A 23964-nucleotide genomic window follows, 5' to 3' on the forward strand; every position below is an offset into this window, starting at 1 on the left:
GAGGACGGAGGTCACGGGAGGACGGGGGTCACGGGGGACACGGGAGGACGGAGGTCACGGGGGAGACGGGAGGACGGAGGTCACGGGGGAGACGGGAGGACGGGGGTCACGGGGGAGACGGGAGGACGGGGGTCAGGGGGGAGACGGGAGGACGGGGGTCACGGGGGAGACGGGAGGACGGGGGTCACGGGGGAGACGGGAGGACGGGGGTCACGGGGGAGACGGGAGGACGGGGGTCACGGGGGAGACGGGAGGACGGGGGTCACGGGGGAGACGGGAGGACGGGGGTCAGGGGGGAGACGGGAGGACGGGGGTCACGGGGGAGACGGGAGGACGGAGGTCACGGGGGAGACGGGAGGACGGGGGTCAGGGGGGACACGGGAGGACGGAGGTCACGGGGGACACGGGAGGACGGAGGTCACGGGAGGACGGGGGTCACGGGGGACACGGGAGGACGGAGGTCACGGGAGGACGGGGGTCACGGGGGACACGGGAGGACGGAGGTCACGGGAGGACGGGGGTCACGGGGGACACGGGAGGACGGAGGTCACGGGGGAGACGGGAGGACGGAGGTCACGGGGGACACGGGAGGACGGGGGACACGGGGGTCACGGGGGAGATGGTCCTATGCCTGGAGAAGGCAGCCCTAGGCCTGGTGCCAGGATGTGTCTGCTGCTCCTTTCTCCAGGCTTGCTGGCCCTTGCCAAGGGGACATGATGAGCCCTATTTCATTTCCAACAAGCGTTTGCTGGGGAGAAAGGATGACAGGGTGACATCCCTGGGAACAGCCACCTTGCAAGAACCCAGATGGACGGACATGTCCCCGAATGTGAGGGGGCCCGTGACCTCCTTCAAGCTGAACAGAAGAGGGCAGGGGAGGTGGGGCAGTCACGGGTGGTGACATCACGGACTCCTGAGATGGTGGCACCATCTTTCCAAGTCAGTCTCCCCCTGACTGAAAAGCAGCAAGAAGCCACGTTGTAACCCCCTGATGGAGGGCAGCCGGGCCCCCACCAAGGATGGTCTGCAGCATGAGGCAAGTGTGGGAGCAACCCTGCCCACCATGCTGTTAGCATGGCCCACCTGGGCCATGGCCAGGCCTCAGTTAGGCCAGTCCAAATTCCCTGTCCATAGGAATGGAGGTGACCCATGCCGAGGGCCTGTGTCCAGGAGGATCTTCTAGATGGCTTAAGGGCTGTTTCTAGCAATTTCCTATTAGCTGTAACAGCTGTGGAGGTGTCAGAGGGATTGGAGCGAATCTCACCTGGTACAGAGTAGCAGGGTTTTTCTAATCAAACTGGCTTATTTGGCTTAGCCTCATGTACCCACCATCGTCCTACCTCCGAGTTTGACATGTTAAGAGAGGAGAATGATGGTTGCTAAGGCTCGAGGGAGAAAGACTGGAGCATAAAAAATTTCAGACAGGAAGAAGTTCAGTGGCCACCTGCACCCCATGGTGACCAGTCACGTATCTGCGGGGTTTACACTACACCCCACGGGGGACGTTGGCAGACATCCAAGCTCTTGACCCAATTTTCCCGAACCTTGAGGTCAGGAACCATTGCCTTTCTTCATATTCTGAGGACCTGGTCAGAGTCCAGTCAGGTATTCCAATAGGGCTCCTGTCTTCAAGATGCGAAGCTCAGCCCTGCCCCAGGCTCTCCGCGGAGGCCTCTACTTACGTCACTGTCTGCAGACGGCAGGAAATGTGGGTCATACAGTCGCAGAGAAGCCTCACGGCTGGCTCACTCAGGAAGCTCCTGCTGATGTCTAGGGAACGTAGGTTCTTGTTAGAGACCACAGAGCAGAGGTCCATCCAGAGGCAGAGTGTGTCACTGTCCGGCCGAGACCTGCAAAGAAGGGATGGAAAGGAGCAGACGGAGAGTGCAGTGGGGTGCAGCAGGTCTCTAGGATGCCCGACTAGCCTGTGCCAGTGACCACAGAGCTCCTCAGATGCTGGTCATAGGGACTCTCACCAGTGAGCACTCCACTTTCTGTGGCCTAAGGAAGTCTAAGGCGTGTTGATGTGAGGGTCTGTCCCCTGGGGAAAGCTTCAGCCGTGTTATTTTACATAATTTTGACCAGAACTTGAAACTGCATCACTCAGATGGGGGTTGACTTAAGAGCCTCAGAGGCATAGAACAAGGCCCAGCTGGGTGCCCTGGCACATGCCTTGGTCCCAGCGACTTAAGACAGGAGGCAGGGACAGGAGAATCTCTTGAGGCCAGGAGATAGTGGCCAACCTGGGCAACACAGCCAGACTCCCATCTCAAAAGTGAAAAGTCTGGGGCCAGGGCTGTGGCTCAGTGGCAGAGCACTTGCCTACCATGTGTGAGCACTGGGTTCAATCCCCAGCACAAAATACAAATAAATAAAATAAAGGTATTGTGTCCATCTACCACTAAAAAAAAAAAAAAAAAAAAAAAAAAAAAATTTAAAAAAAGGCTAATGACTGTAGTTAAAAATCTCCATCCAGTGTGTAAGAATTTACTAAAGGATAGATCTCTTAAGTTTTATAATACGATGGCAGAGGAATCTATGGGAGGTGGCAGATAGGCTTATGGCATCGACTGGGAATACTGACATGTGGCTCCTCCTGTTGAGGGTGCCCAGCGTATTGCACGTAGCATCCCTCAGTAACTGGGAATGAGCTTTGGGCCCAGTGTACCGAGTGTGCACTGTAAGGATCCATGTTTCCAAGAGTAGATAGTAAATGTTTTACACCAAGATCAAGTTCATTAACATATCTGTCACCTCCATGTAATCAAAACATAATCCTGTGTCCCACACATACGTATGTATAGTTATTACTTGCCAATTAAAAATGAGTCTTTAAGCTAGGCACAGTGGCATATGCCTCTAATCCCAGCAGCTTGGGAGGCCAAGACGGGCGGATCACAAATTCAAAACTAGCCACAGCAAAAAGGGAGGCACTAAACTCAATGAGACCCTGTCTCTAAATAAAATACAAAAAATAGGACTGGAGATGTGGCTCAGTGCACCCATGTTTAATTCCTGTACCCTCCCACTGCCCGCCCCCCTCAAAAAAAAAAAAAAGACTAAAATTTTTTAATCTAAAAAAGTGTTAAGAAAAAAAAAACATGGCAAAAATGTCAGTATTGATGAAGAGAATATGTAAAAGGGTATAAGATCCCAGACGATCCAGGGCCCCGTCCACTCGTGAACACAGGCACCAAGCAAGGTCAACTCCAAGCCCCACTACCAAGCTGCAACATCCCCTCCCATGTGGAGAGCTAAACAGGAAGGGAATCCAGTGAGAAGGACCTTGAGAGCGTAAGCCAAGACCACAGGGAACTCCAGCCTCATCCTCATGGGACATGAGGAGGTGGAGGAGCTGGTACAGGGAACAGCTCTCACCTCACACCCCGCAGGCAGGGCTCCAGCGCCGCCATCTTCTCCTCGGGGAGCACCCCCTTGGCCACCCGCAGCGAGAGCCTCTGCAGGTCCTGGCAATGCTGGAGGCAGAAGGAGCAGCTCAGGAGGTCCTGGCTGGTGGTCAGGTGCAGGGATGCGTCCTTCAGAGTGGCCGTGGCTTTGCTCACCAGCTCTGGGTCCTGAGACTCGTAGAGGCAGTGGAAGACCTCCAGAAGGCCCACTGCCCACAGCACGGGCTCCTCCTCCTCCGACGTGCGCTTCAGCAGCTCCTGCCCGGCTTCCAAGGACGCTTGGCAGCCGAAAGTGGCCTCCAGCTCCCTCGCCCTGGCCCCGTTCAGGAGGCCCCACAGGAAGCGGCCGGCCTGGGCCAGCTGGGGATTCCTTGCTCTGGCCTCCGTGGAAAACAGCTCCCGCACACCCCCGATGTCCAACCTGGAGCCCTGCCACTCGCTGTCCCCCGGGAACCGTAGGATGTAGAAGGCGGCCGCCAGGAACTGCTGCATGCTGAGGTGGATGAAGGAGAAGCAGTCCTCGTGGTCCCTGTCCCTCTGGAGGACATGCTTGTCCAGGAAGGGACGGAGGTCGGCCTCTTCCACCTCAAGTGGCTCCAGGTCTTCTGTGTCGAAGAGGGACACCCGGGTCCACAGGCCCTGGGCAGCCAGGAGACACAGGGCCTTCAGAGGGCGTCGCAGGTGGTGCTGGGGATGGCCGCCGGGCGCTGGCGTGAACTGGTCACAGAGGAACCTCAGGAACAGTGATGTGGTGGTCTGGCAAGCCAAGCCAGGGTCCTCTCCGCCGTCCATCAGGAGCTTTAGACTTGCGCAGAGCAGCTGGCACACGGCGGGTGCAGTGCCCAGGTGGAACAGGGCTGAGCTGTGCTTCACGGTGTCCAGAGCTCGCAGTGCCTGGTCCGTGTCCTCAAGGTGTCTCAGGAAGAACAGCTCCCTGTCGGCCTCCGAGAAGCCTTCCACCTCCACCAGCAGCGGCTGTTCCACAAGGAGCAGGAGCTCCTGCAGGGCCTCGGGCCGCGTGGTGACCAGCAGAGTGGCCTTGGCCACCATCTTCCTCTTCAGCAAGCTGCTCAGCAGGACGGGCACTGGCTTCTTCTGGTTCCAGTCACTACAGATGTCATGGATCAGCACCCCCGCCGGCACCTTCAGCTCCTCGAAGCCATCCACCACGAACAGGACGTTCTCCACCTGGGTCAGGACCTCCAGGGCGATGTCCTGCATCTCAGGGCAGTCCTTGGAGATCAGCTCTGCGAAGGTGCATGGGATCATGTGGTTGAGCTCCCTGCAGCTGAGGTAGAAGGCGCAGTGCAGAGGACTCTGACTGAACTCCGACCAGTCCAGCAAAGTCCTCTTGGCCTGCGTGGTCTTCCCAACGCCTGCAGCACCGTGCAGCACCACTGTGTGTGGCCTGGCCTCAGGGCCCGTCTGGGGACTCAAGAATGGTATCAGCTTCTGGTTTCTCTGGGTGACATCGTGGAAAATGTCACTATCTTCAGGCCAAAATGTACTTTTCCAGGCTGAAGCAGGCTTATCCTTAAGAACGCTGGGCTTCCCATCCTCCTCTTCTCCTGAAAGACATAAAATGCCAGGAACAAGAAAAGCCAGGAAGGCGATTTACCTCGTATGCCCTCAAACACCAAATTTGTGGCATCAGAGGGAGTTCACCCACCTGCCTCTTTCTCCAAGGACTCCTCCAGGTCTCGCAGCATGGCGTGCTCCATCGTGAGCCCCTGGGCATCCTCTGTAACACACAGAAGAAGCTGGACTGCGGTGCCATGGGTTCTCCTGCACCAACAGTCAAAGGAGGCAAAGGAGGCCTCCGGGACGGGGTCTGCTTTATTGTGGCAAAATGCACAAAACCGACCACTTTCAGGTTGGAGGGACAGCTCAGCAGGGGACTTGGGGTTCAGTCCCCAGCACCATGAAAGATGGAAACGTGTACAACTGGTACTTCCACAGTGTCACGAGACCATCACCACCGTCTGTTCCCAAACTCTTTCCGATCCCTCACACCCAGAACCACCCATCACCCCTCCCCAGTTCCTGGTACATACTGACCCCCATCTCCTCTCCGGGTTTATTTGGTGAGTTTCGTATAAACAGGCTCCTGAGGGAATGGCCTTCTGTGACTCCCTTCCCTGAGCAGCGCTGGCTGCCCTTCTAAGCTGCGGTGTCCTGCTCTCTGTGGCCGGGAATAGCCCATGGCATGGACAGATATTTCATTTGTCCACTCACCCACAGGGGACTTCTGGTTGTGCCTACCTTCTGGGAATTGTGACTCATGCTGCCAACGTACACTCTCACATTTTCTTGTTTCAATACCCATCTTCAGCCCTTTTGCACATACACCTAGGAGAATTGCCGAGTTAGATGGTGATTCTATTCTTGTGGAACCACCGAACTGCCGGAAAACATGCTAATTAACCAGGAGAAAAATCAGAAGTCTAAAGCAGGCACCATGGACTGAACTCTGTGCACCAGGGGTCCACCCTGAAGCCCTAACCCAACACACTGAAGGCGAGAAGCCGTGGAGGACAAATGAGGCCGACGGGACGTGTGTCCTGGTAACAAGGGGCCCGGGAGGCACAGAGAGAAGGCAGCTCTCCTGCAAGGCGAGGAGAGGCCAGCCCGCCAGACCTTGATCTGGCGCATCCAGCCCCCAGAATGGTGAGAAAGTAGCTTCTGCAGAAGGCACCGGGTCTGCGGTGTTCGGCGCTGGCAGCCCGAGCAGAGGAGACCAGCACCCTCAGTAGCCGCCAGAGGCACAGGCCCGGCACTCTTGGGCTTCCAGGTTGGGTTCCCGCTCTCATGAGGCCTCTTGGTTTGACGAGGAACCAAGCCCCATGACACACAGGGGACACCATCAACTGTGGACGGTGGCGGCAGAGAGCACAGGAGCCTGGGCTGTCACTTACACGCCGCCCCAGCCCCCCGTAACATGATCCAAGCCCGTTGCTCCCTTGAGTCATCTTTGTTCTCCTGCAGATGTTTCCAGAGTCTGGGGCCCAAGGGAGCTCTGAAAGTGAGGGCAGTGGGGCTTTTTGTCACAGCACCCCTGAAACGCACACCAGGAAGACATCTTGAATCCGGCTTTGGGGGTCCGATCCCCTCCTGTTGCTGGGCCATGATACCCGAGGCTCAGTAATTGATAAAGAATGGGACCTTCTCAGTTCTGGAGGCTAGAAAGTCCAAGAGGGAGGTGCTGGGAGGTCCCATCACCTGGCGAGGGCTTCTGATGCTTCACCATGGCGGAAACGGGAGGACCAAAGCTGCTCCCTCCAGCCTTTTATACTAATCCAGGCTCCAGGGACACCTAATACACATTTGGGGGCAGTGTCACTGTGGCACCAGAGCCCATCACTGAGCCCCCCAACATGGGGTTAATGACTTCTGAAGATCAGAGCCGGAGGAACCCCGTTTCAGGGTTCCGGGGCGCCCTACTCTAGAGGGAGCCGTGAGGGAATTCACATCCCACTCAACACCACGCCGGGCGCAAGGAGAAAAGGGCTCAGGGTCCCCTCCACTTTCACAGAGACGCACTGTGACCTGGGCCTGGGAGGTGCAGGCGGCCGAGCACAGAGGGCAGGGGGGCACACACCGGCGGGTTTTGATGGGGAAAAGTTGAACTTAACGTGGGACTGGGAGGATCACAGGAGCGGCCGCCTGCCAGAGAGGCTGGCTGCAGGGAGGGCCTGGGGAGGCATCAGCTAGCTCAGGGAGAGATGGACTGGGACAAGGGCAGCAAAGCAGCCCGCTGGCCACCGGGTGCTGCCAGGTCAGGAAGAGCAGGCAACGAACCTGCGCGTCTGGAGATTAGGGAGCGTTCTACAGGGAGGAAGAGAACCAGGGGTGTGGGGGTGGAGAAGGGGGGGAGAACCAGGGGGCAGGGGGGGGAAGAGAAGGGGGGTACTGGAAGAGAACCAGGGGGCGGGACTGGAAGAGGACCAGAGGGCGGGACGGAAAGAGAACCAGGGGGCAGGGGGGAAAGAGAACCAGGGCTGGGACAGGAAGAGAACCAGGGGGCGGGACAGGAAGAGGACCAGGGGGCGGGACAGGAAGAGGACCAGGGGGCGGGACTGGAAGAGGACCAGGGGGCGGGACTGGAAGAGGACCAGGGGGCGGGACTGGAAGAGAAGGGGGGGGGAGAACCAGGGGTGGGACAGGAAGAGAACCAGGGGCGGGACAGGAAGAGAACCAGGGGGCGGGACAGGAAAGAGGACCAGGGGGCGGGACTGGAAGAGGATCAGGGGGCGGGACTGGAAGAGGACCAGGGGGCGGGACTGGAAGAGGATCAGGGGGCGGGACTGGAAGAGAAGGGGGGGGGGGAGAACCAGGGGTGGGACAGGAAGAGAACCAGGGGCGGGACAGGAAGAGAACCAGGGGGCGGGACTGGAAGAGGATCAGGGGGCGGGACTGGAAGAGGATCAGGGGGCGGGACTGGAAGAGGACCAGGGGGCAGGACTGGAAAAGAAGGCGGGGGGGGGGGGGGGGGGAGAACCAGGGGTGGGACAGGAAGAGAACCAGGGAGCGGGACTGGAAGAGAACCGGGGCTGGGACAGGAAGAGAACCAGGGGCGGGACAGGAAGAGGACCAGGGGGCGGGACTGGAAGAGGACCAGGGGGCGGGACTGGAAGAGGACCAGGGGGCGGGACTGGAAGAGGACCAGGGGGCGGGACTGGAAGAGAAGGCGGGGGTGGGGGGGAGAACCAGGGGTGGGACAGGAAGAGAACCAGGGAGCGGGACTGGAAGAGAACCGGGGCTGGGACAGGAAGAGAACCAGGGGCGGGACAGGAAGAGGACCAGGGGCGGGACAGGAAGAGGACCAGGGGGCGGGACAGGAAGAGACCCAGGGGGCGGGACTGGAAGAGGACCAGGGGGCGGGACTGGAAGAGGACCAGGGGGCGGGGGGGGGGGGCGAGAAGAGAACAAGGGGGGAGGACTGGAAGAGAACCAGGGGTGTGTGGGGGAGAACCAGGGGGCAGGGGGGGAAGAACAGAAGGGGGGAGACTGAAAGAGAACGGGGAGGGGGAGAGAACAAGGGGGGGGGGACTGGAAGAGAACCAGGGGGCGGGGTGGGGAAGAGAACCAGGGGTCGGGGAAGAGAACCAGGGGGCGGTACTGGAAGAGAAGGGGTGGAAGAGAAGGCGGGGGAGAGGAAGGGGGGGTGGCAGGGAAGAGAACCAGGGGGCAGGTGGGGGTGGGGTGGGGGGTGGGGAAGAACAGAAGCGGGGGAGAAACTGGAAGAGAACCAGGGGGCGGGATGGGGGGGAGAAGAGAACCAGGGGGCGAAGCGGGGGGGGGGGGGGGGAGAGAGAACCAGGAGGCAGGACTGGAAGAGAACGGGGCGGGGGGGGGGGCGGGGGGGGAGAACCAGGAGGCAGGACTGGAAGAGAACCAGGGGGTGGGGGCGGGGGGGGGGAGGGAGAGAAAGAGGGAAGAGAACCAGGGGGCGGGCCTGGAAGAGAACCAGGGGTGGGGGGAGATCCAGGGGTGGGGGGGAGATCCAGGGGTGGGGGGGAAGAAGAGAACAAGGGGGGGAGACTGGAAGAGAACCAGGGGGCAGGGGAAGAGAAAGGGGGGGAGAAGAGAACCAGGGAGGGGAAAGAGAAAGGGGGCGGGGGGAGAGAAAGGGGGGGAAGAGAACCAGGGGGGCAGGAGGAGAGGGTAGGGGAGGGACTGGAAGAGAAGGAGGGAAGGGGGAAGGGGGGATGGGGAGGAGGAAGGGGGAGGGGTGGTGGGGAGAGAACCAGGGAGTGGGAGAAGGCAGGGGAGGGACTGGAAGTGGACTGGAAACAAACTGGAGGGTTGTGGTAGGTGCACCTACAAATGTCACAATGTATCCCACTATTGTGTAATTATAATGCCCCCATTTTAATAATTTTAAATAATTTTTATATGATTTAAATGTTGAAATGATCATATTTGGAACATTCTGGCTTAAATATGATTAACTTTTAAAAGTGTTCTATAGAAAGAATCAAGACAGCGTAATGGAGACAAAGTGGAAATAAAGATTAAGGGAAGATGAAAAGACCAGCTGGTACCAAGTATCTGCTCAGTGGAAGCCCCAGGCCCTACAGAATGTCACATGGGAAATTGAGACTTCCCGTTGGCTGGAAGAGGTCTTCCTGCTAAACAGGAGCAAGGAGGTGACAGTGTCCCAGCCCCCAGCCGTAGGTAAGGCGCACCTACCTGGAGCTGAGATGCCGTCTCACCCACACGTCAGCCCCACACAGGAGCTTTTAGCACTCAAATTCCCCAAGTCCCCAGAATCTCTCTGGGTAGGACCAGAACAGTATTTAGGATTCTCTGATAGCCTGTGCAGATCAGCTGCCCGAGAGCGCGATTGGAAAACTGGCCACAGTCCAGGTTTTTTTTTTTTTTTTTTTTTTTTACAGATAACGTCTTATTGGTACAACGTTGCACCCATTTATCACCAAAATGGCTGTTTTCAAAGTGCAACAGCAGGGCCAGGGCAGCTCAGTGGTGGAGCACTTGCCTCACCTGGGGAAGTCCCTAGATTCCAACCCCAGCACCACAGAAGACAGAATTGTGCAGCGACTGCAACCCATAAATGGTACAAGAATTAAGTTGTGCAGTTCTGACATAGACCACAGGGTGTGAGGCCTGAAATAATTTACTACTGGAACTTTACAGAAGAAATTCCCCTCCTACCCTGGAGGAGATGCTGACTGGACGTTTTTCTTTCAAAGCAATAGAATTGGGTGGAATTTCTTCTGTGTGGGAACTGGAACATCCACAGAATGCCGATTTAATTGGTAGCTAATTAGGAACTCATTTTTCAAGGACACTGAACTCACAACTTGAAGGGCTGGGGTCAGCTCAGTGGTAGGTGCTTGCCTAGCATGCATGAGGTCCTGGGTCTGGTCCCCAGTACTGAAAAACAAAATAACCCTAAAACCCCACATAACTCGTGAAAGAGAGAAAGTGAGTACTCATGGCTGGGGAGACATCCTCTTCTAAATGCGCAGGGAGTTCCTGGTTTGGACCTGGAAACCAACACGTTATTAGGGAGAGGCCAATGAACTGTGTCTAGAGTTTCATTAACAGCACCATGAAGTTTACTATTTAGTTTTGACAAAGGGGAGCTGCAGACATTAGGGGGTGCTGGGTGAAGGGTGCATGGGATCTCTTGGTACCGTCTTTGCAACTTTTCTATAAATATAAAGTTATTCCAAAACAAATAGCTTTTAAAATGTGGAACATACCATCAAAGGAGGTAAAATAAAATCACAAATACTTGTGCAATATAGCCGCAATCATCAAGTTACCACAACAGGGAGAGCCGAGCCTGGGAAAAGCCTGGGGTAGACCGAAGGCGAGAGAAACACGTGTGGCAGGATCCCCCAGGGAGGTGGCCCTCACACCTCCTGACTTCAGAGCAGGGGCTGCAAGTTGCAACAACACTCCAGGCGTCACTGAACCCCCTGGGGACGACTACTCTGAGTTACAAAAGCCCAGTGTCCTTACCTGGGATTGGAGACGATTCTGTGCAACTCATCTTTTCCAAGATGTGCAGGTCGCGTTCTGTAGCCAATTGTCTGGGAATCTGTGGATCAGAATTTGTCAGTTTTTTGCTGGTGGCCTCTTCCACTCACACCACAAGGGCCTCTGTAGGTCGTCCTCCGGCTCGGGAGGATCCTTAACGGAGATTTAAAACTCCTTCATTCATCCTCGTTCAGGTCAGCTTTTGCAGAAGGGCCTGCAGGTTAAACTCTGGCTGCAAAGACGCAGGAAGCAACCTGGTTGCTCTAGCCTGGGATGGCAGGGCCCTTGGACAACACCTGGTTGCTCAGCCTTCCCCTTCCTGCAAGCATAGTCCCACAGGTATGGGGCCTGGGACACAGACCTGTGACCTTCCTGAGCACAGGTCACTGCCCCCAGCCTCTGTGACGCTCTACCCAAGTCCTGGGGGATCAAGATCTCACCATCCAAATTGTAGACAGGGCACCAGCTCAAAACTACAGGCACAGGCTTCCGCCGCAGTGGCGGGCCAAGGGACCTTCTCTGGGAGGGGCAAATGCTGCCCAATGAGGGGGGAGTTGAAGGGTGTAGAAAGTAAGTTTGAGGCCATTTTCCTAAGCTTTTGTCATGTAAAATCCCAGGCCTCAGCCTGAGCAAAGGAACACAGGGGAACATCACCTGACTGGCACCACACCCTCCACCCTAATGGGTCACTTGATGCTGCCAAGCCACAGGGAACTCCCTATTCACATTCCTGTCCCACCCTAAAGGAGGCCTAATAACCCAGACCCTGGCTTCAGCCGGCCGCCATTTTCTGCCCTGAAAATGAGCCATGCCAGGGTCCACAGTTGACTCCGCCACTAAATACAGAATGGAGAAAAGCCTGCTGACCCAAGGTTCGCTTCCCACCTCTGTCAGGAGTGGGCCCCTTTGTCCTAACCCAGGTGGTATCTGCTCCACTGCATAAACCCAATCAAAGCTACTCTTCATCTAAAGTGGGTAAACTTAATGGGATAGAAATTTCATTTTAGGGCTGTGGCTCAATGATAGAGAGCTTGCCTAGCATGTGTGAGGCCCTGGGTTCAATTCTCAGCACTGCATATAAATAAATAAAATAGAGGTCCATCAATAACTAAAAATATTAGAATAAAGTACATTTTATAAAACTTAGACAAAAACCAATGTTGGGAAAAACTACAGAATCCCTGGGGGCTCTTCTCTCCAAATCTGTACTCACCAGGGGAGAGCTCAGCTCGAGGGCCCTCGCAAATCCTCCAAGGCTCACAGCAATGCTCCAGCCTCAGAAAGTTCCAGGGTCGAATCCCACCGGGAACTGCCGCTCCCAGAGGAGATGAGGAGTTGACTCCCCAGGGCCAGGACGTGCTCCCGCGTGCACCCGGGGCAGAGGATGGGGCTATATGAGGCGCTCCACCAGCCTGGCTCTGCGATTGGCCCTTGGGCGGGTGGGCAGGATTCCTTCCCACCCCAGGCCTTGCTGCTGGGTGGCCCTCACCTCTGATGGGGACTCACAGGAGGCACCTGGCCTGCCCTCGGCCAATCTGACTTAATTGGCCTAGGGGAGTGGGAATCAGGATCCTTGGTCCAAGCCCCTTTCTGGATCCCCTGGGTCCGGTGGGCCATCAGGAGGCAATAGGAGACGTACACTTTGAGCTCTGTGCAGGGCCTCTGGCTCTCTCAAAAGCCCTTTTAGGATTTTTCTAATAGGTGTGTCTTCTGTTAAATATTTGACCTTTTGTCTCCCCCCTCCCAGAAACAGCTCCCGAGGTTGAACACAGTGAAAGAAGCCGGCCACAGTGGCACACGCCTATAACCCCAGCTATGCTGAGGCAGAGGCAGAGCTGAGGCAGGGGAGTGGCAGGTTCAAGGCCAGCCTGGGCAACTTAGCCAGACCCTGTAGCAAAGCTCGAAAGGCCTGGGGAGCTGGGCGTGGTGGCGCTCTCCTGTAATCCCAGCGGCTTGAGGGGCTGAGGCAGGAGGATCACCAGTTCAAAGCCAGCCTCACCAAAGGCGAGGTACTAGGCAACTCAGTGAGACCCACTCTCTAAATTAAACACAAAATAGTGCTGGGGCTTTGGCTCAGTGGTCGAGTGTCCCTGGGTTCAATCCCCAGTACCAAAAAAAAAAAAAAAAGGCCTGGGGATGTGACTGAAAAACCAGCCTCTACCTCAGAGCAAAGCTTGTCCAAGGAAGGGACATGACCTTTGTCCTTGGAAAGACCCACAGAGCACTCCTAGGCACATTCCCACCCTGCTAAGTTGTTTATCTACAAATAACAGGAGAGATCTGCTGCATCAGTTAGGCTAGGTGGGGATCCATAGCAGCCACCTAGCAACCTTCAATCAGCATGAGACAGGGAAATATCTGGGTTGCCAGATAACCCCCCAGTATTTTATGGTGGTTGATAACGTGTTGGGAAACCATGTAGTTCAGCACGTACACCCCTCTTGGCTTAAACCAATCAGTTCAAACGAATACCCCCTTTGTACTGACCAATCACCCCTACCCAACTTGTTCCCGCCAGTGAATGTGCTAATCATGTTTTAGAGTTGTTATTTGATTTTCCCGCAGTGTGTAATGATTTGCTAAAAGAGGCTATGATGTATGTGGGGGTCCCTGCCTTCTCCAAAGAATGTATAAAACTGCTGCAAACCCTGGGCTCGGGCCTCTCAGCATCACCAGTTGCTGTGTGTGTGCGTGGAGAACCCAGCTAGCTCGCAATAACCACCTCTTTGCTGCTTACATCGATCTTGGGTCTCTGGTGGTCTTTTGGGGGTCCCGAATTCGAGCATAACATGGCTCAGCAGAAGAGCACTTGTCTAGCGTGCAGAGAGCCCTGGGTTTGATCCCTGGTCGGTCACACACACAAAGTGGAGATGTCTGTTGCTCTTCCTGAACAGGCTCTATCAAGCGCACCTGAGTTTGTGTTAATGGGTGCTATTTGGAAAGCCCCTAGATAACTTGCCACGGGATGGGGCTTATTGCCAGGGACCAGTGGTAGAAATTGGGAAATTCTGATGACCAATAATGTGGTTAACCAGGCCCACCTGAGGAAGCTCCAAAAAACAGGTCTCCTTGCTGGTGAAAACACTCACATGTGTCCAGGAGCATGCAGCCCCCCAACTCCCTGGGCGCAGGGGAGCTCCAGGGAGCCCCTCCCAAGCACCTCAGCCTCCAGCTGTCCACCTGGACCTTAAAACAGCTTTGTAAGAAGTGGGTCTACGGAGCTCTGTGAGCCCATCCAACCACTTAACTGAACACCAGGAGGGGTCACGGGTCACAGAAGCCCCCAGTTCAGAGGCAGGTGGTCAGATCCAGGGCAGAGCCTGGGGCACTCGACTGGCATCTGAACTGAGAAGGGGGACGGGAGGGCAGCAAAGATTCTCTGACCAAATTGTCAGGCTCCCGAACCTTCCCCTAGGCACCTTCCCCTAGGCCCCTGTGTGCCTCCAGGGAAATCCAGTTGTAGCAAGTCGTGTAGCCAGAACCCCACCGCCATACCTGCTCACACTCCATGTCCCATCCTCCACCCCCAGGTGGCCGCTGGTCACCCCTGCCTTCAGCAAGAACCCCCAGCCCCACTTAGTGAGGACCCCATCCCAATGCTGCTTCCTGTTTTCCATCCATGCCCACCCCCTGACTCTAACTGCCCCTGCCCGGGCTGTGGTTAACCAGGCAGTGAACCTGGCAGTGGTCCGAGTGAAGGTCTTTCCACATTTTGTTTTTTCTTGCTGGGGATCAAACCAGGGCCTTGCACATGCTGGGCAAGCGCTCTACCTCTGAGCTACACCCCAGCCCTTTTTATTTTTTGCTTTGACAGAGTTGCCCAGGCTGACCTAGAACTTGGGATCTTCTGTCTCAGCCTCCTTTGTCCCTAGGATCACAGATGCACTGGCAAAGTTAGCCTTTTTAAAAGACGTTTTTACTTGTTACACTTTGTGGTGCTAGCAACCCGACCCAGGGCCTCGGCATGCTGGGCAGGCGCTCCACCACCGAGCCCACCCCAGCCTGTGGAGGTTTTAAGATAGACAAATGCATGGAGATTGAGAAGTCATCTTTTGCTTCTTTCTGACTTCTGTTCTTCCCAGGAATCGGGACTGAAATGTCGGGTAGCATCCCCATGATTACGTAATTCCCTGGGGAGAATGACAGATTGAAACAGACTTCTGTTGGGACGAGTGGCCTGGGGTGGGTAGACAGAGCCTGCAAAGGTGACCGGCTGTGTGGAAGAGGAAGAGTGTGGCCTGAACAGAGCCCTTGAGGAACTGGTAAGAAGCCACAATCCAAAGCCATCCACGGGGCCGAGGGTACTCAGCGGCAAAGGCTGGGTTTCCACGCATGGGGAGAGCAGGTCAGCAGAGCGCCCAGGCCACCAAGTTCCCCAAGCTCGGGGCTCCCAGCGCAGGCAGGGGGATGTCTGCCTCGGAGGACCCTGTCTGAATTGGCTGCCTCTAGACAGACTCTGGAAGCCAGGAGCCAGCTCACGGGGCCCCAGGAAACAGCAGCAGCCGGCGGGAGCCCCAAGCACAGCGTTCGGGTGAGACGAAGCTGTCCCCACTGCGTGCAGACACGAGAGGTGTGGGCCGTGCCTGCCTCCTGGGTGACATGGCCCCCTGGTGACCGGTGTGGCAGTGGCTCTTCACTTGCGTGGCACTACTCTCTAGGACAAAGCGAGTCCTCGGGTCCTTAACTGTGTCCAAGCGCGTAGCAGGTGTGACGTGTCGGGGGTAAACAGGGGAACAGAGTCCTGAGGTTTTCTTTCCATGCTCTTCTTTGGGGTCTGGAAAGAGCCACTGAGAAGGTCGGAGCAGAACAGAGGGCACCTGAGGAGACCCGCGTCAGCAAGAGGAGGAAGCTGGCCGCGTGTCCCCCGGCTCAGAGCTTCTGGAGGGCAGAGCCGGTGCCTCAGCACGAGAGGTGTGCCACAGGCAGAAATGGACCTCAAGAGTGGCCACGTCACGGTGTGGAACTGCCTCCTCGGGAACCCCCAGTGCAGACCTGTGTTTTATTTTGTGGGGCTGAGGATGGAACTCATGCATGCTAGGAAGGCACTCAGCCACTGAGCCACACCCCAGTCCTGTTTAGTTGTTTGTTTTTAATTTTGAGATAGAGTCTCCTCTTGCTAAATTGCTTAAGGCCTCACTAAATTGCTGAGGCTGGCCTTGAACTTGCAATGCTTCTGGAGTATCTGGAGTATCTGGGATTACAGATGTGCCCTACCATGCCCAGCTCCAGTTCAGAGTTCTTTAAAGAGCCACACAAATGCACACCTATCAGGGACAACAGCCAGCATCACATTAAGGGGTCCTTCTTCCTGCCCAGGATAATCTAAGCCACCCTAAAACTGACAATCTCAGATAATCAGTAAGTAACAAAGTACAAATACTCAGAAATATATCTACAGAATGGGAAGCCCCTGACAGATCTAGTCCTAGTGGGTTCTGGAACTAGATAGAAGACAAAATGGCTCTGGTGGTTTATTTAAGGGGGTACATCAAAAGTAGGGATAAGGTTACAAGGGCCGAGTGTAGATTCCTGACGTCTTGCAGTCAGCAGGTTGATTGACATCTTGGCAGGTGATCACCCATATCAGGTGCTATGTGGGCCAAGGCAGAGCAGCAAAGAGATTCACATTGTCCCTGGGCAATTGACCAGAACAAATGACCATTGGTCATTCCCAGATACCAGATGTCTCTATCCACAAGGCTTCCATGCATGGTGACCCACATGCAACCCACAGACGGCACCTGACACACACGTAGACAAACACATGAACACACAAATACACACACAAACCAAAAGTGTACAAAAGTAGGCCTTGGAGATGATGGACAGTTACGTACTTGAGCAAACAAAAAACCTCACTGAAATCGTGCATGTGGTGTGACTGTCACTCACGACTGCACACTTGTGTTCTGTGTCCATCTGTATATGGTGTTGTATATGCAAACCTGCTAGACCAGGTGACAACAGCTATGGACGGAGGACACATTCCTCACATGTAGGACTGAGGTGACTCATGTCCGTAGATCTGAGCAGTCACATGCACTCACAGAGCAGCTTAGTCAACAATGAACAATGAATGTGCAATGGAGACCTGGTAGGTCATGCTGCCAGGGGATGTCGCCTTTGCCCTCTGTGATGTTCTCACAAAACAAAATCATTTAGGCATGCATTCATCTCACCGAACATGTTCCTCTCTAAGCAATATGTGAGTGTGTGTGTGGAAAGAGACCGGTATGTGGGGAAGAGATACATTGCTGGGGATGAAGTTTCAAGGGGAAACAACAGGAAATAGAAGAACATGCTCAGCTTCTGATCACTTCCGGTTGGAAGAAACCATTTCTGTTTTCACTTTGCTCTTAGAACAGCCTTTGCTTTTTGAATCAAGAGGACACAGGGCTGGGGATTAAATCCAGGGCCTCTTGAATGCCAAACGCACATTCTGTCAATGAGCTACATTCCCAGCCCAGATAAATCTATTTTAAAACAGTCATATCTACAAAAATTTCCATTAAGGACAGAAGGGAATATTCCCTTGAAGAATGGCTTCTGAGAACTGTCAATAAGAAGCAGAGGGGCTGGGGATGTGGCTCAAGTGGTAGCGCGCTCGCCTGGCATGCGTGCGGCCCAGGTTCGATCCTCAGCACCACATACAAAGATGTTGTGTCCGCCGATAACTAAAAAAAATAAAATAAAATATTAAAATTCTCTCTCTCTCTCTCTCTCTCTCTCTCTCTCTCTCTCTCTCTCCTCTCTATCTTAAAAAAAATTAAAAAAAAAAAAAAGAAGAAGAAGCAAAAGCATCTGGGCATCAGAATGACGGCTATGGACGTGGGCTTCTCTGGCCCTTGCAGCTCTGGCTGCAAGAAGACAAGGCCTGGGCTGGGCGGGTGTCTGATGGACGGATGATAAGCACCACCTTTCTGTTGTCAGGGCTTTTTGTATTGTAATTCCATGTGCCCACTCCCCTGCTCTGGGTAAGATCAAAATCTCCTTCTCTTCTGAGGCCCCCCACTTCAGAGGAAATACCCGTGTCAGGAGGCCATCTTGCATCACTGCCTGCTCCTAAGGCCAGAGTCACTTTCCTGTCCCTGGTCTACAGGCTTGGTGGCCTGTAGGTGCACATGGCTATCCAACAGGGCTGTCCAACACTGGTGATGCTGCTGAGCTGCCCTGGGGCTATTGCAAGCAAGATACCAGGTTTTGAAGTCTTGATGTGAAGGTTAATGGAAACTTCAATTTTTTCTTACTGTCGGGGGTGGGGTGACAGGGGCATTAGTGACAGGGTCATTCAGTCAGAAAACTACATCCCCAGCCCTTGTTTTTCATTTTGACACAGAGTGTCCCTAAGTTAGGTAGGGCCTCACTAATGCGATCCTCCTGCCTCAGCCTCCCCCGTCACTGGGATTACAGACTGAAAAACCAGCTTCTATCTCAGAGCAAAGCCTGTCCAAGGAAGGGACATGCCTTTGTCCTTGGAAAAACCCACAGAGCACTCCTAGGCACATTCCCACCCTGCCAAGTTGTTTATCTACAAATAACAGGAGAGATCTGCTGGGCCAGGTGTCCCTCACTCAGTCAGGCTAGGTGGGGATCCATAGCAGCCCCTAGCAACCTCCAATCACCATGAGACAGGGAAATACCTGGGATGCCAGATGATCCTCCCAGTAGTTTATGGTGGTTGATAACATGTTGGGAAACCATGTAGTTCAGCACGTACACCCCTCTTGGCTTAAACCAATCAGTTCAAACGAAATCCCCCTCTTGTACTGACCAATCACCCCTACCCAACTTGTTCCCGCCAGTGAATGTGCTAATCATGTTTTAGAGTTGTTATTTGATTTTCCCGCGGTGTGTGATGATTTGCTAAGAGATGCTATGATGTATGTGGGGGTCCCTGCCTTCTCCAAAGAATGTATAAAACTGCTGCAACCCTGGGCTCGGGGCCTCTCAGCATCACCAGTTGCTATGTGTGCGTGGAGGACCCAGCTAGCTCGCAATAAACACCTCTTTGCTGCTTACATTGATCTTGGGTCTCTGGTGGTCTTTGGGGGTCCCGAATTCGAGCATAACACAGACATGAGCCACCCACCTGGCTGACCTAGGGGTTTCCTCCCCGTGGAATGGCTAGTTTATTGAGAAGCTCATAATCTGTCGAGAGTCAAGGGTCCACTCAAGTGTGTCTGTCTGCAGTTACGTTGGCCCATGGTCTCTGTCTTCTTTCTGTCAGTAATGTGTTGCCTTTCTGCCTTTCTCTGTCTTCCTCTCCTTCCTCCACCATCCCTATGTGGCCATCCTGGTCCCCAGGTGTCCCCACAGCTGGTCCTCTGACCCAGTCCTGGTCCCACTTAGCAAATGTTGCAATCGTCTAAGGCCAGGCCAGGCTCAGCAGGACACAGGGAGAAGTAGTGGGGACTGGAGGGACCTAACAGGCTGTGGCTGGAAGTGGGGAGGGGACAGACTGCCTGGACACGGTGCACAACCTTCCCACCTACCAAAGAGACCCTGGCACAGAATCCCTGAGACCCCACAGGTCACTGGAGGGGATGAGGGACAGAGGGGAGAACACGTTCAGAAGTTCCTCACTCCCACAACCAGGGTGGGCTGCCCCCTCCAGCCTGTCACCTCCATGTGACAGTGGATGTCCCATGCGCTCTAATATCCTTGCAAAAGCTCCCTTGAGGCCCACAGCCTTTAATCCCTTTGCCTGTGGGGGGACAGCAAACCACATGTGAGTGCCTGCCCTGTAGACTGGCTCCCAGCTGAGAGCCAGCCCAGGCCTGCCAGCTCCAAGTCCTGCAGAGCCCACCTGCTTCCCGGGTCTTTGGAGAAGGACAATGCCCAGCCGGACAGCCATGAGACTGTGGGAACACCCGCACCTTCTCCACGCCTGTGCGGAGTCTGCTGCGTGGGATGGGGCCTTGTTTTTTCAGTGATGGGTGTTGAGCCCAGGAGCACATGTGCTAGGCCAGTGCTGCAGCCCAGAGCCACCCGCCAGCCCTGGACAGTCTTGTGCCCTTTCCACCCACGGCCTCCTTCCCTTCCTTCCCTGGCCTCTCCCTCCTCCACCTGGGCTCCTCCCCAGCAGGTTCCCTGCCCTTGACCTAGTCTAGCTCACTGAAAGCAAAAATAACCAAAACGGGGAACAGACCTCAATGGATCAGCAAGCTTTCCTTATTTAGCAGCGGAATGGCACATTTTCAGGAAAGAAAAGGGTGACTGATTACAGGAGGGGTCTGATTTTTGTAGTGTTTGAGTGAGATCTGAACCATTTGCAGGGTTCATTGGCTGGGCAGTCAGGGGGAGCAGCTGTGTGAGTTCAAAGCCTAAATCAGGGAACCAGCTGCAAAAGTTCCAAACCCATTGTTGCTGGGGAAGGGTGAAAGCCGAGCCCAGGGCGTTGCTTGCCTCTCCCACCCTCGCCCCAGTCACACTGCCCTCCTTTCTCCTGGGGGATGCAGATTGTTATTTTGCGTATTCTTCACTCACCACCTTTCCCTGTCCTCTCCAGCCAAGCCAGGCCAGCATCTGCAGGATCTCAGCCAGGGAAGAGAAAGGAAAGGCCACAGGACACAGGGGCAATGTGTCGACATCAATTCATGCCCAGCACCGTCTCCCACCTCTGAGCAGCTGTGCGGTTTCAGGCTCCATGTGACAGTGGATGTGTCAGGGTCTCTGGTCCCTCCACCCCAGGGAGGCGGCCTCAGGAAGGCCAGAGCTGCAGTCTCCTCCCCATGGGTCCTCAATGATGGACAGCAGGTGAAGCAGCGTGTAGGGCTCCCTGGGCTGCCTTTGTGTATTTAATGAAAAACCAATTTGAAAGTTAAGAGCCAGAGGCTAGGGCAGGAAGGGGGGAGGAGGAAGTAGAGGGCTAAGAGTCCTTCCAGTCATTGGGGGTGTGCCCCTAAAGGGGACAGGAGGGGGCAGGACCCCTTCCACTCTCACACCCTGGTCTTGCCCTGACCCACAAGCAGTGGGGCCAACCATGGATGGGAACCTCCAGAACGGTCAGCCAAAGCAAACTCTCACAGCAGTGGTCATGCTGGCCATCCGAGACAGAAGCCATGAAGTGCCTCCTTGAAGTGTCAAGGTGGCATTTACCTTTAGATGCGTATATCTATAAGGCTCAGGACAAGTCTGGTTTCAGTCAACCATAAGGGTTTTGGAATGTGTCCAACTCAAATGAGGCCTAGTGTGTGGGCCCCTAGCACCATAGAGGGTTTTGCCGTAGGGGGAGGGACTTGAAAAGCTCCGGACTCCAACTACTGTCTGTTTGAAATGTCCCCAGGACCACAAAGTGTCTGGGTCACAGACAATTCAACCCTGGTTTACTGGGAGAGGGATCCTGCTGGGACATGTGAAGCTGCTATTTCAAATCATGATACCAGGTAAGACCACGGGGAAATAAAATGAGCAGGGCTGGTGACGTAGTCCAGGTGTCGGGCACTTGTGTACTCAAGGCCGTGGGTTCAATCCCCAGCACCACCATAAAAATATAGACGGAGAAAAAACAATGGGAAGAGTGAGCCCTGAACCACCACACATCAAGTGGTTGCAGACAGTAAACCAACAACATTGTGTTGGAAATTGTGAATGATTAGAGTTACAGAGCTGGGCCTTCCAGGAAACTGAGCAGCATGAAGACCTGCCCCTTCAATCCCCAGTCCTTGTAAGGAAGTCAGGAAGATTTCAGGCATGTTGCTCAGAGCAACAGGTGAAGGATATGGAAAATATTAACCCCCGAGGAGAAAGGGAGCGTGGTGGGCTCTGAACCTGTGGCAGTTTTTCTTATCACCTGTGACCACAGCCCTGACTGCCCAAGGTCTCCCTCAGCTGTAACCCACACGTTTCCTGCCAGCACCCAGTCCCTGTCGGCCCTATAAAACTTAGACCCTACTGCAGCCAGTTGCCATTTTCCCTCTGAAAACCCGCCCGGCTGTTTAATAAAGCATGGCTGACCCACTGAGGTCCACCTGCGTTTCTCTTTCATTTGCTTCCAACAGGCAACGAGTTTATTGAAGGAAAAGGGACACTCTCAAGGGAGAGGGTGGGTCTTGTCGGAGAGGAGAGGGACAGTGTGCCTCCTCCTGCCTTGTGGGTTTGTTGGGGAAATTTCCAGAGTCCACTCAACTCTTCCTCTTGAGTGTCAGCTGACAGCAGGATGATGTCTCTCAGGTCTGCACTGCAGGGCGACTCCGGGCACGTTGGCCCATGGTCACTGGTTCTAACTAAATTCTTAATGCTGTATTCTTAGATTTAATGGTTGTCTTTTATCCTTATCTGTGACTTTCAGGATCTGGTCCATGAAAAGGGTCACAGTCTCCTGTCAGAGAAACTTGGTTTCCTCTTAGCGACTTTACTTTGGACTTGCATTTCTCCTGCAAATAACAGGTAGTTTGCTGAGGACTGTGACACATTCTGCCCTCTTCAGCCAGTCAGGGCTGCAGGTAAATGCTTCTTGGAAATAAAACGTGGGGGTCAGCTCAGTGGGCCCCTTTTATAGGTTTTTTTAAATCTATTTTTTAGTTGTAGTTGGACACAATACCTTTGTTTTATGTGGTGGGATCGAAACCAGGGGCCCAAACATGCTAGGGGAGTGCTCTACCACTGAGCCACTACCCCAGCCCCCCTTTTATAGGTTCATTCCCTTAACCTCACGTTCCCACACTCGTGTCCTCCCCTACCAAGAGCAGCCTGCAGCAGTGGCCTTTTTCATCTCCTTATCATGAACCTGAGTAAACTGCTTTGGGGCTTCTCCCTTGTGGTGCAGGTGACAGAACTGAGGTCCTGGCTCACACTAGGCATAAGCCAACTTTTCATGAGTTGAAGATATGCGCAGTTATGAAAATGGAAATGGTGCTGAAAAGGCTCCCATGACACTGAACATTTTGAATTGAGGGTGGTGACACATGCCCATAATCCCAGCAATGGGGGAGGCTGAGGCAGGAGGATCCCAAGTTCCTGGCCAGTGTCAGCATCTCAGCATCTCATCTTAGTGATGCCCTAAGAAATTCACTGAGACCCTGTCTCTAAATTAGAAAAAAAAAAAAAAGGCAGGGGGCACTGAGGATGTGGCCCAGTGTTTAACCATCCCTGGTTTCAATCCCTGATGCCAGAAATTTAAAAAATAAAACATGTTTACATTCCATGCTTCATGGGAGGCCAGAATGGAATCAGTGAATGAGGAAAGCTGTGTAGACACTGGGTACACTTTAAACCCCCAGTGTAACCTTGTCTAAGTATGGACCTCTGTGGCCTGGTTCATGTCGAGAATGCTCCCAAGAGACCCAAGTGTTGAAGGCTTTCTCCTGGCTCCATCCTCTTGGGAGGAGGTGGGAAGCCTTCCAGCCATTGTGGGTGTGCCCCTAAAGGGGACAGGAGGGAGCAAGACCCCTTCCTCTCTCAGACCCTGTCCTTTCCCTGACCCACAAGCAGTGGGACCAACCATGGATGGAAGCCTCCAGAATGGTAAGCCAAAGCATACCCTCGCTCTTCTCATGTTTTCAGGGGTTCTTTTTAAAAGGTATAAACAAAGATACCACCATCTGGTGGCCAGTGTTGAGGCTCTAATGACTTTTCTGTCTTTATCTACCTGCCCAAAGTGTGCCTAGTGATGAGTTTATTCTCTTCGGATGTGTAAACTGCAGGGTTTATACATGCCAGCCAGCTCCTTTTAAAAAAATCACCAAGTGTTTAATTAAACATAAACTCAAGAAAAAGGATAGGATAAGGCTAGAAAGCAGAGATGCAAGCTCTGAGGATGCAGATTGTAAACCCGCGTCCTGGAGCTGCTCACCTGAGGTAGAGGGGCAGGATGACTTGACTGCTTTTTGGTACCAGAGAGTTCAATCCCAGGGGCACTTGGCCACTGAGCCACATCCCCAGCCCTATCTTGTATTTTATTTAGAGACAGAGTCTCACTGAGTTGCTTAGCACCTCACCATTGCTGAGGCTGGCTTTGAACTCGTGATCCTCCTGTCTCAGTCTCCTGAGCTGCTGGGATTACAGACGTGCTCCACTGTGCCTGGCCCTTGACTGTTGGCTTTACTCC

The 23964-nt window shown here is 54.4% G+C and overlaps 1 protein-coding gene across 1 annotated transcript in view; it reads right to left on the bottom strand.

The window, feature by feature from the left end:
* Window positions 1-23964, bottom strand: part of LOC143384540 (NACHT, LRR and PYD domains-containing protein 7-like) — a 36918-nt gene that overhangs the window by 10660 nt on the left and 2294 nt on the right. The window contains exons 2-6 of the mRNA XM_076839675.2: window positions 10899-10977; window positions 5670-5756; window positions 5077-5148; window positions 3379-4975; window positions 1683-1850 (exon numbers count right to left, since the gene is read on the bottom strand). Of these exons, the coding sequence (XP_076695790.2) occupies window positions 1683-1850; window positions 3379-4975; window positions 5077-5148; window positions 5670-5756; window positions 10899-10929 (1955 nt within the window). The 5' untranslated portion in view covers window positions 10930-10977. The remainder of the gene's footprint in view (window positions 1-1682; window positions 1851-3378; window positions 4976-5076; window positions 5149-5669; window positions 5757-10898; window positions 10978-23964) is intronic.

This window comes from Callospermophilus lateralis, chromosome 18 (assembly GCF_048772815.1).
Source record: "Callospermophilus lateralis isolate mCalLat2 chromosome 18, mCalLat2.hap1, whole genome shotgun sequence".
Lineage (NCBI taxonomy): Eukaryota > Metazoa > Chordata > Mammalia > Rodentia > Sciuridae > Callospermophilus > Callospermophilus lateralis.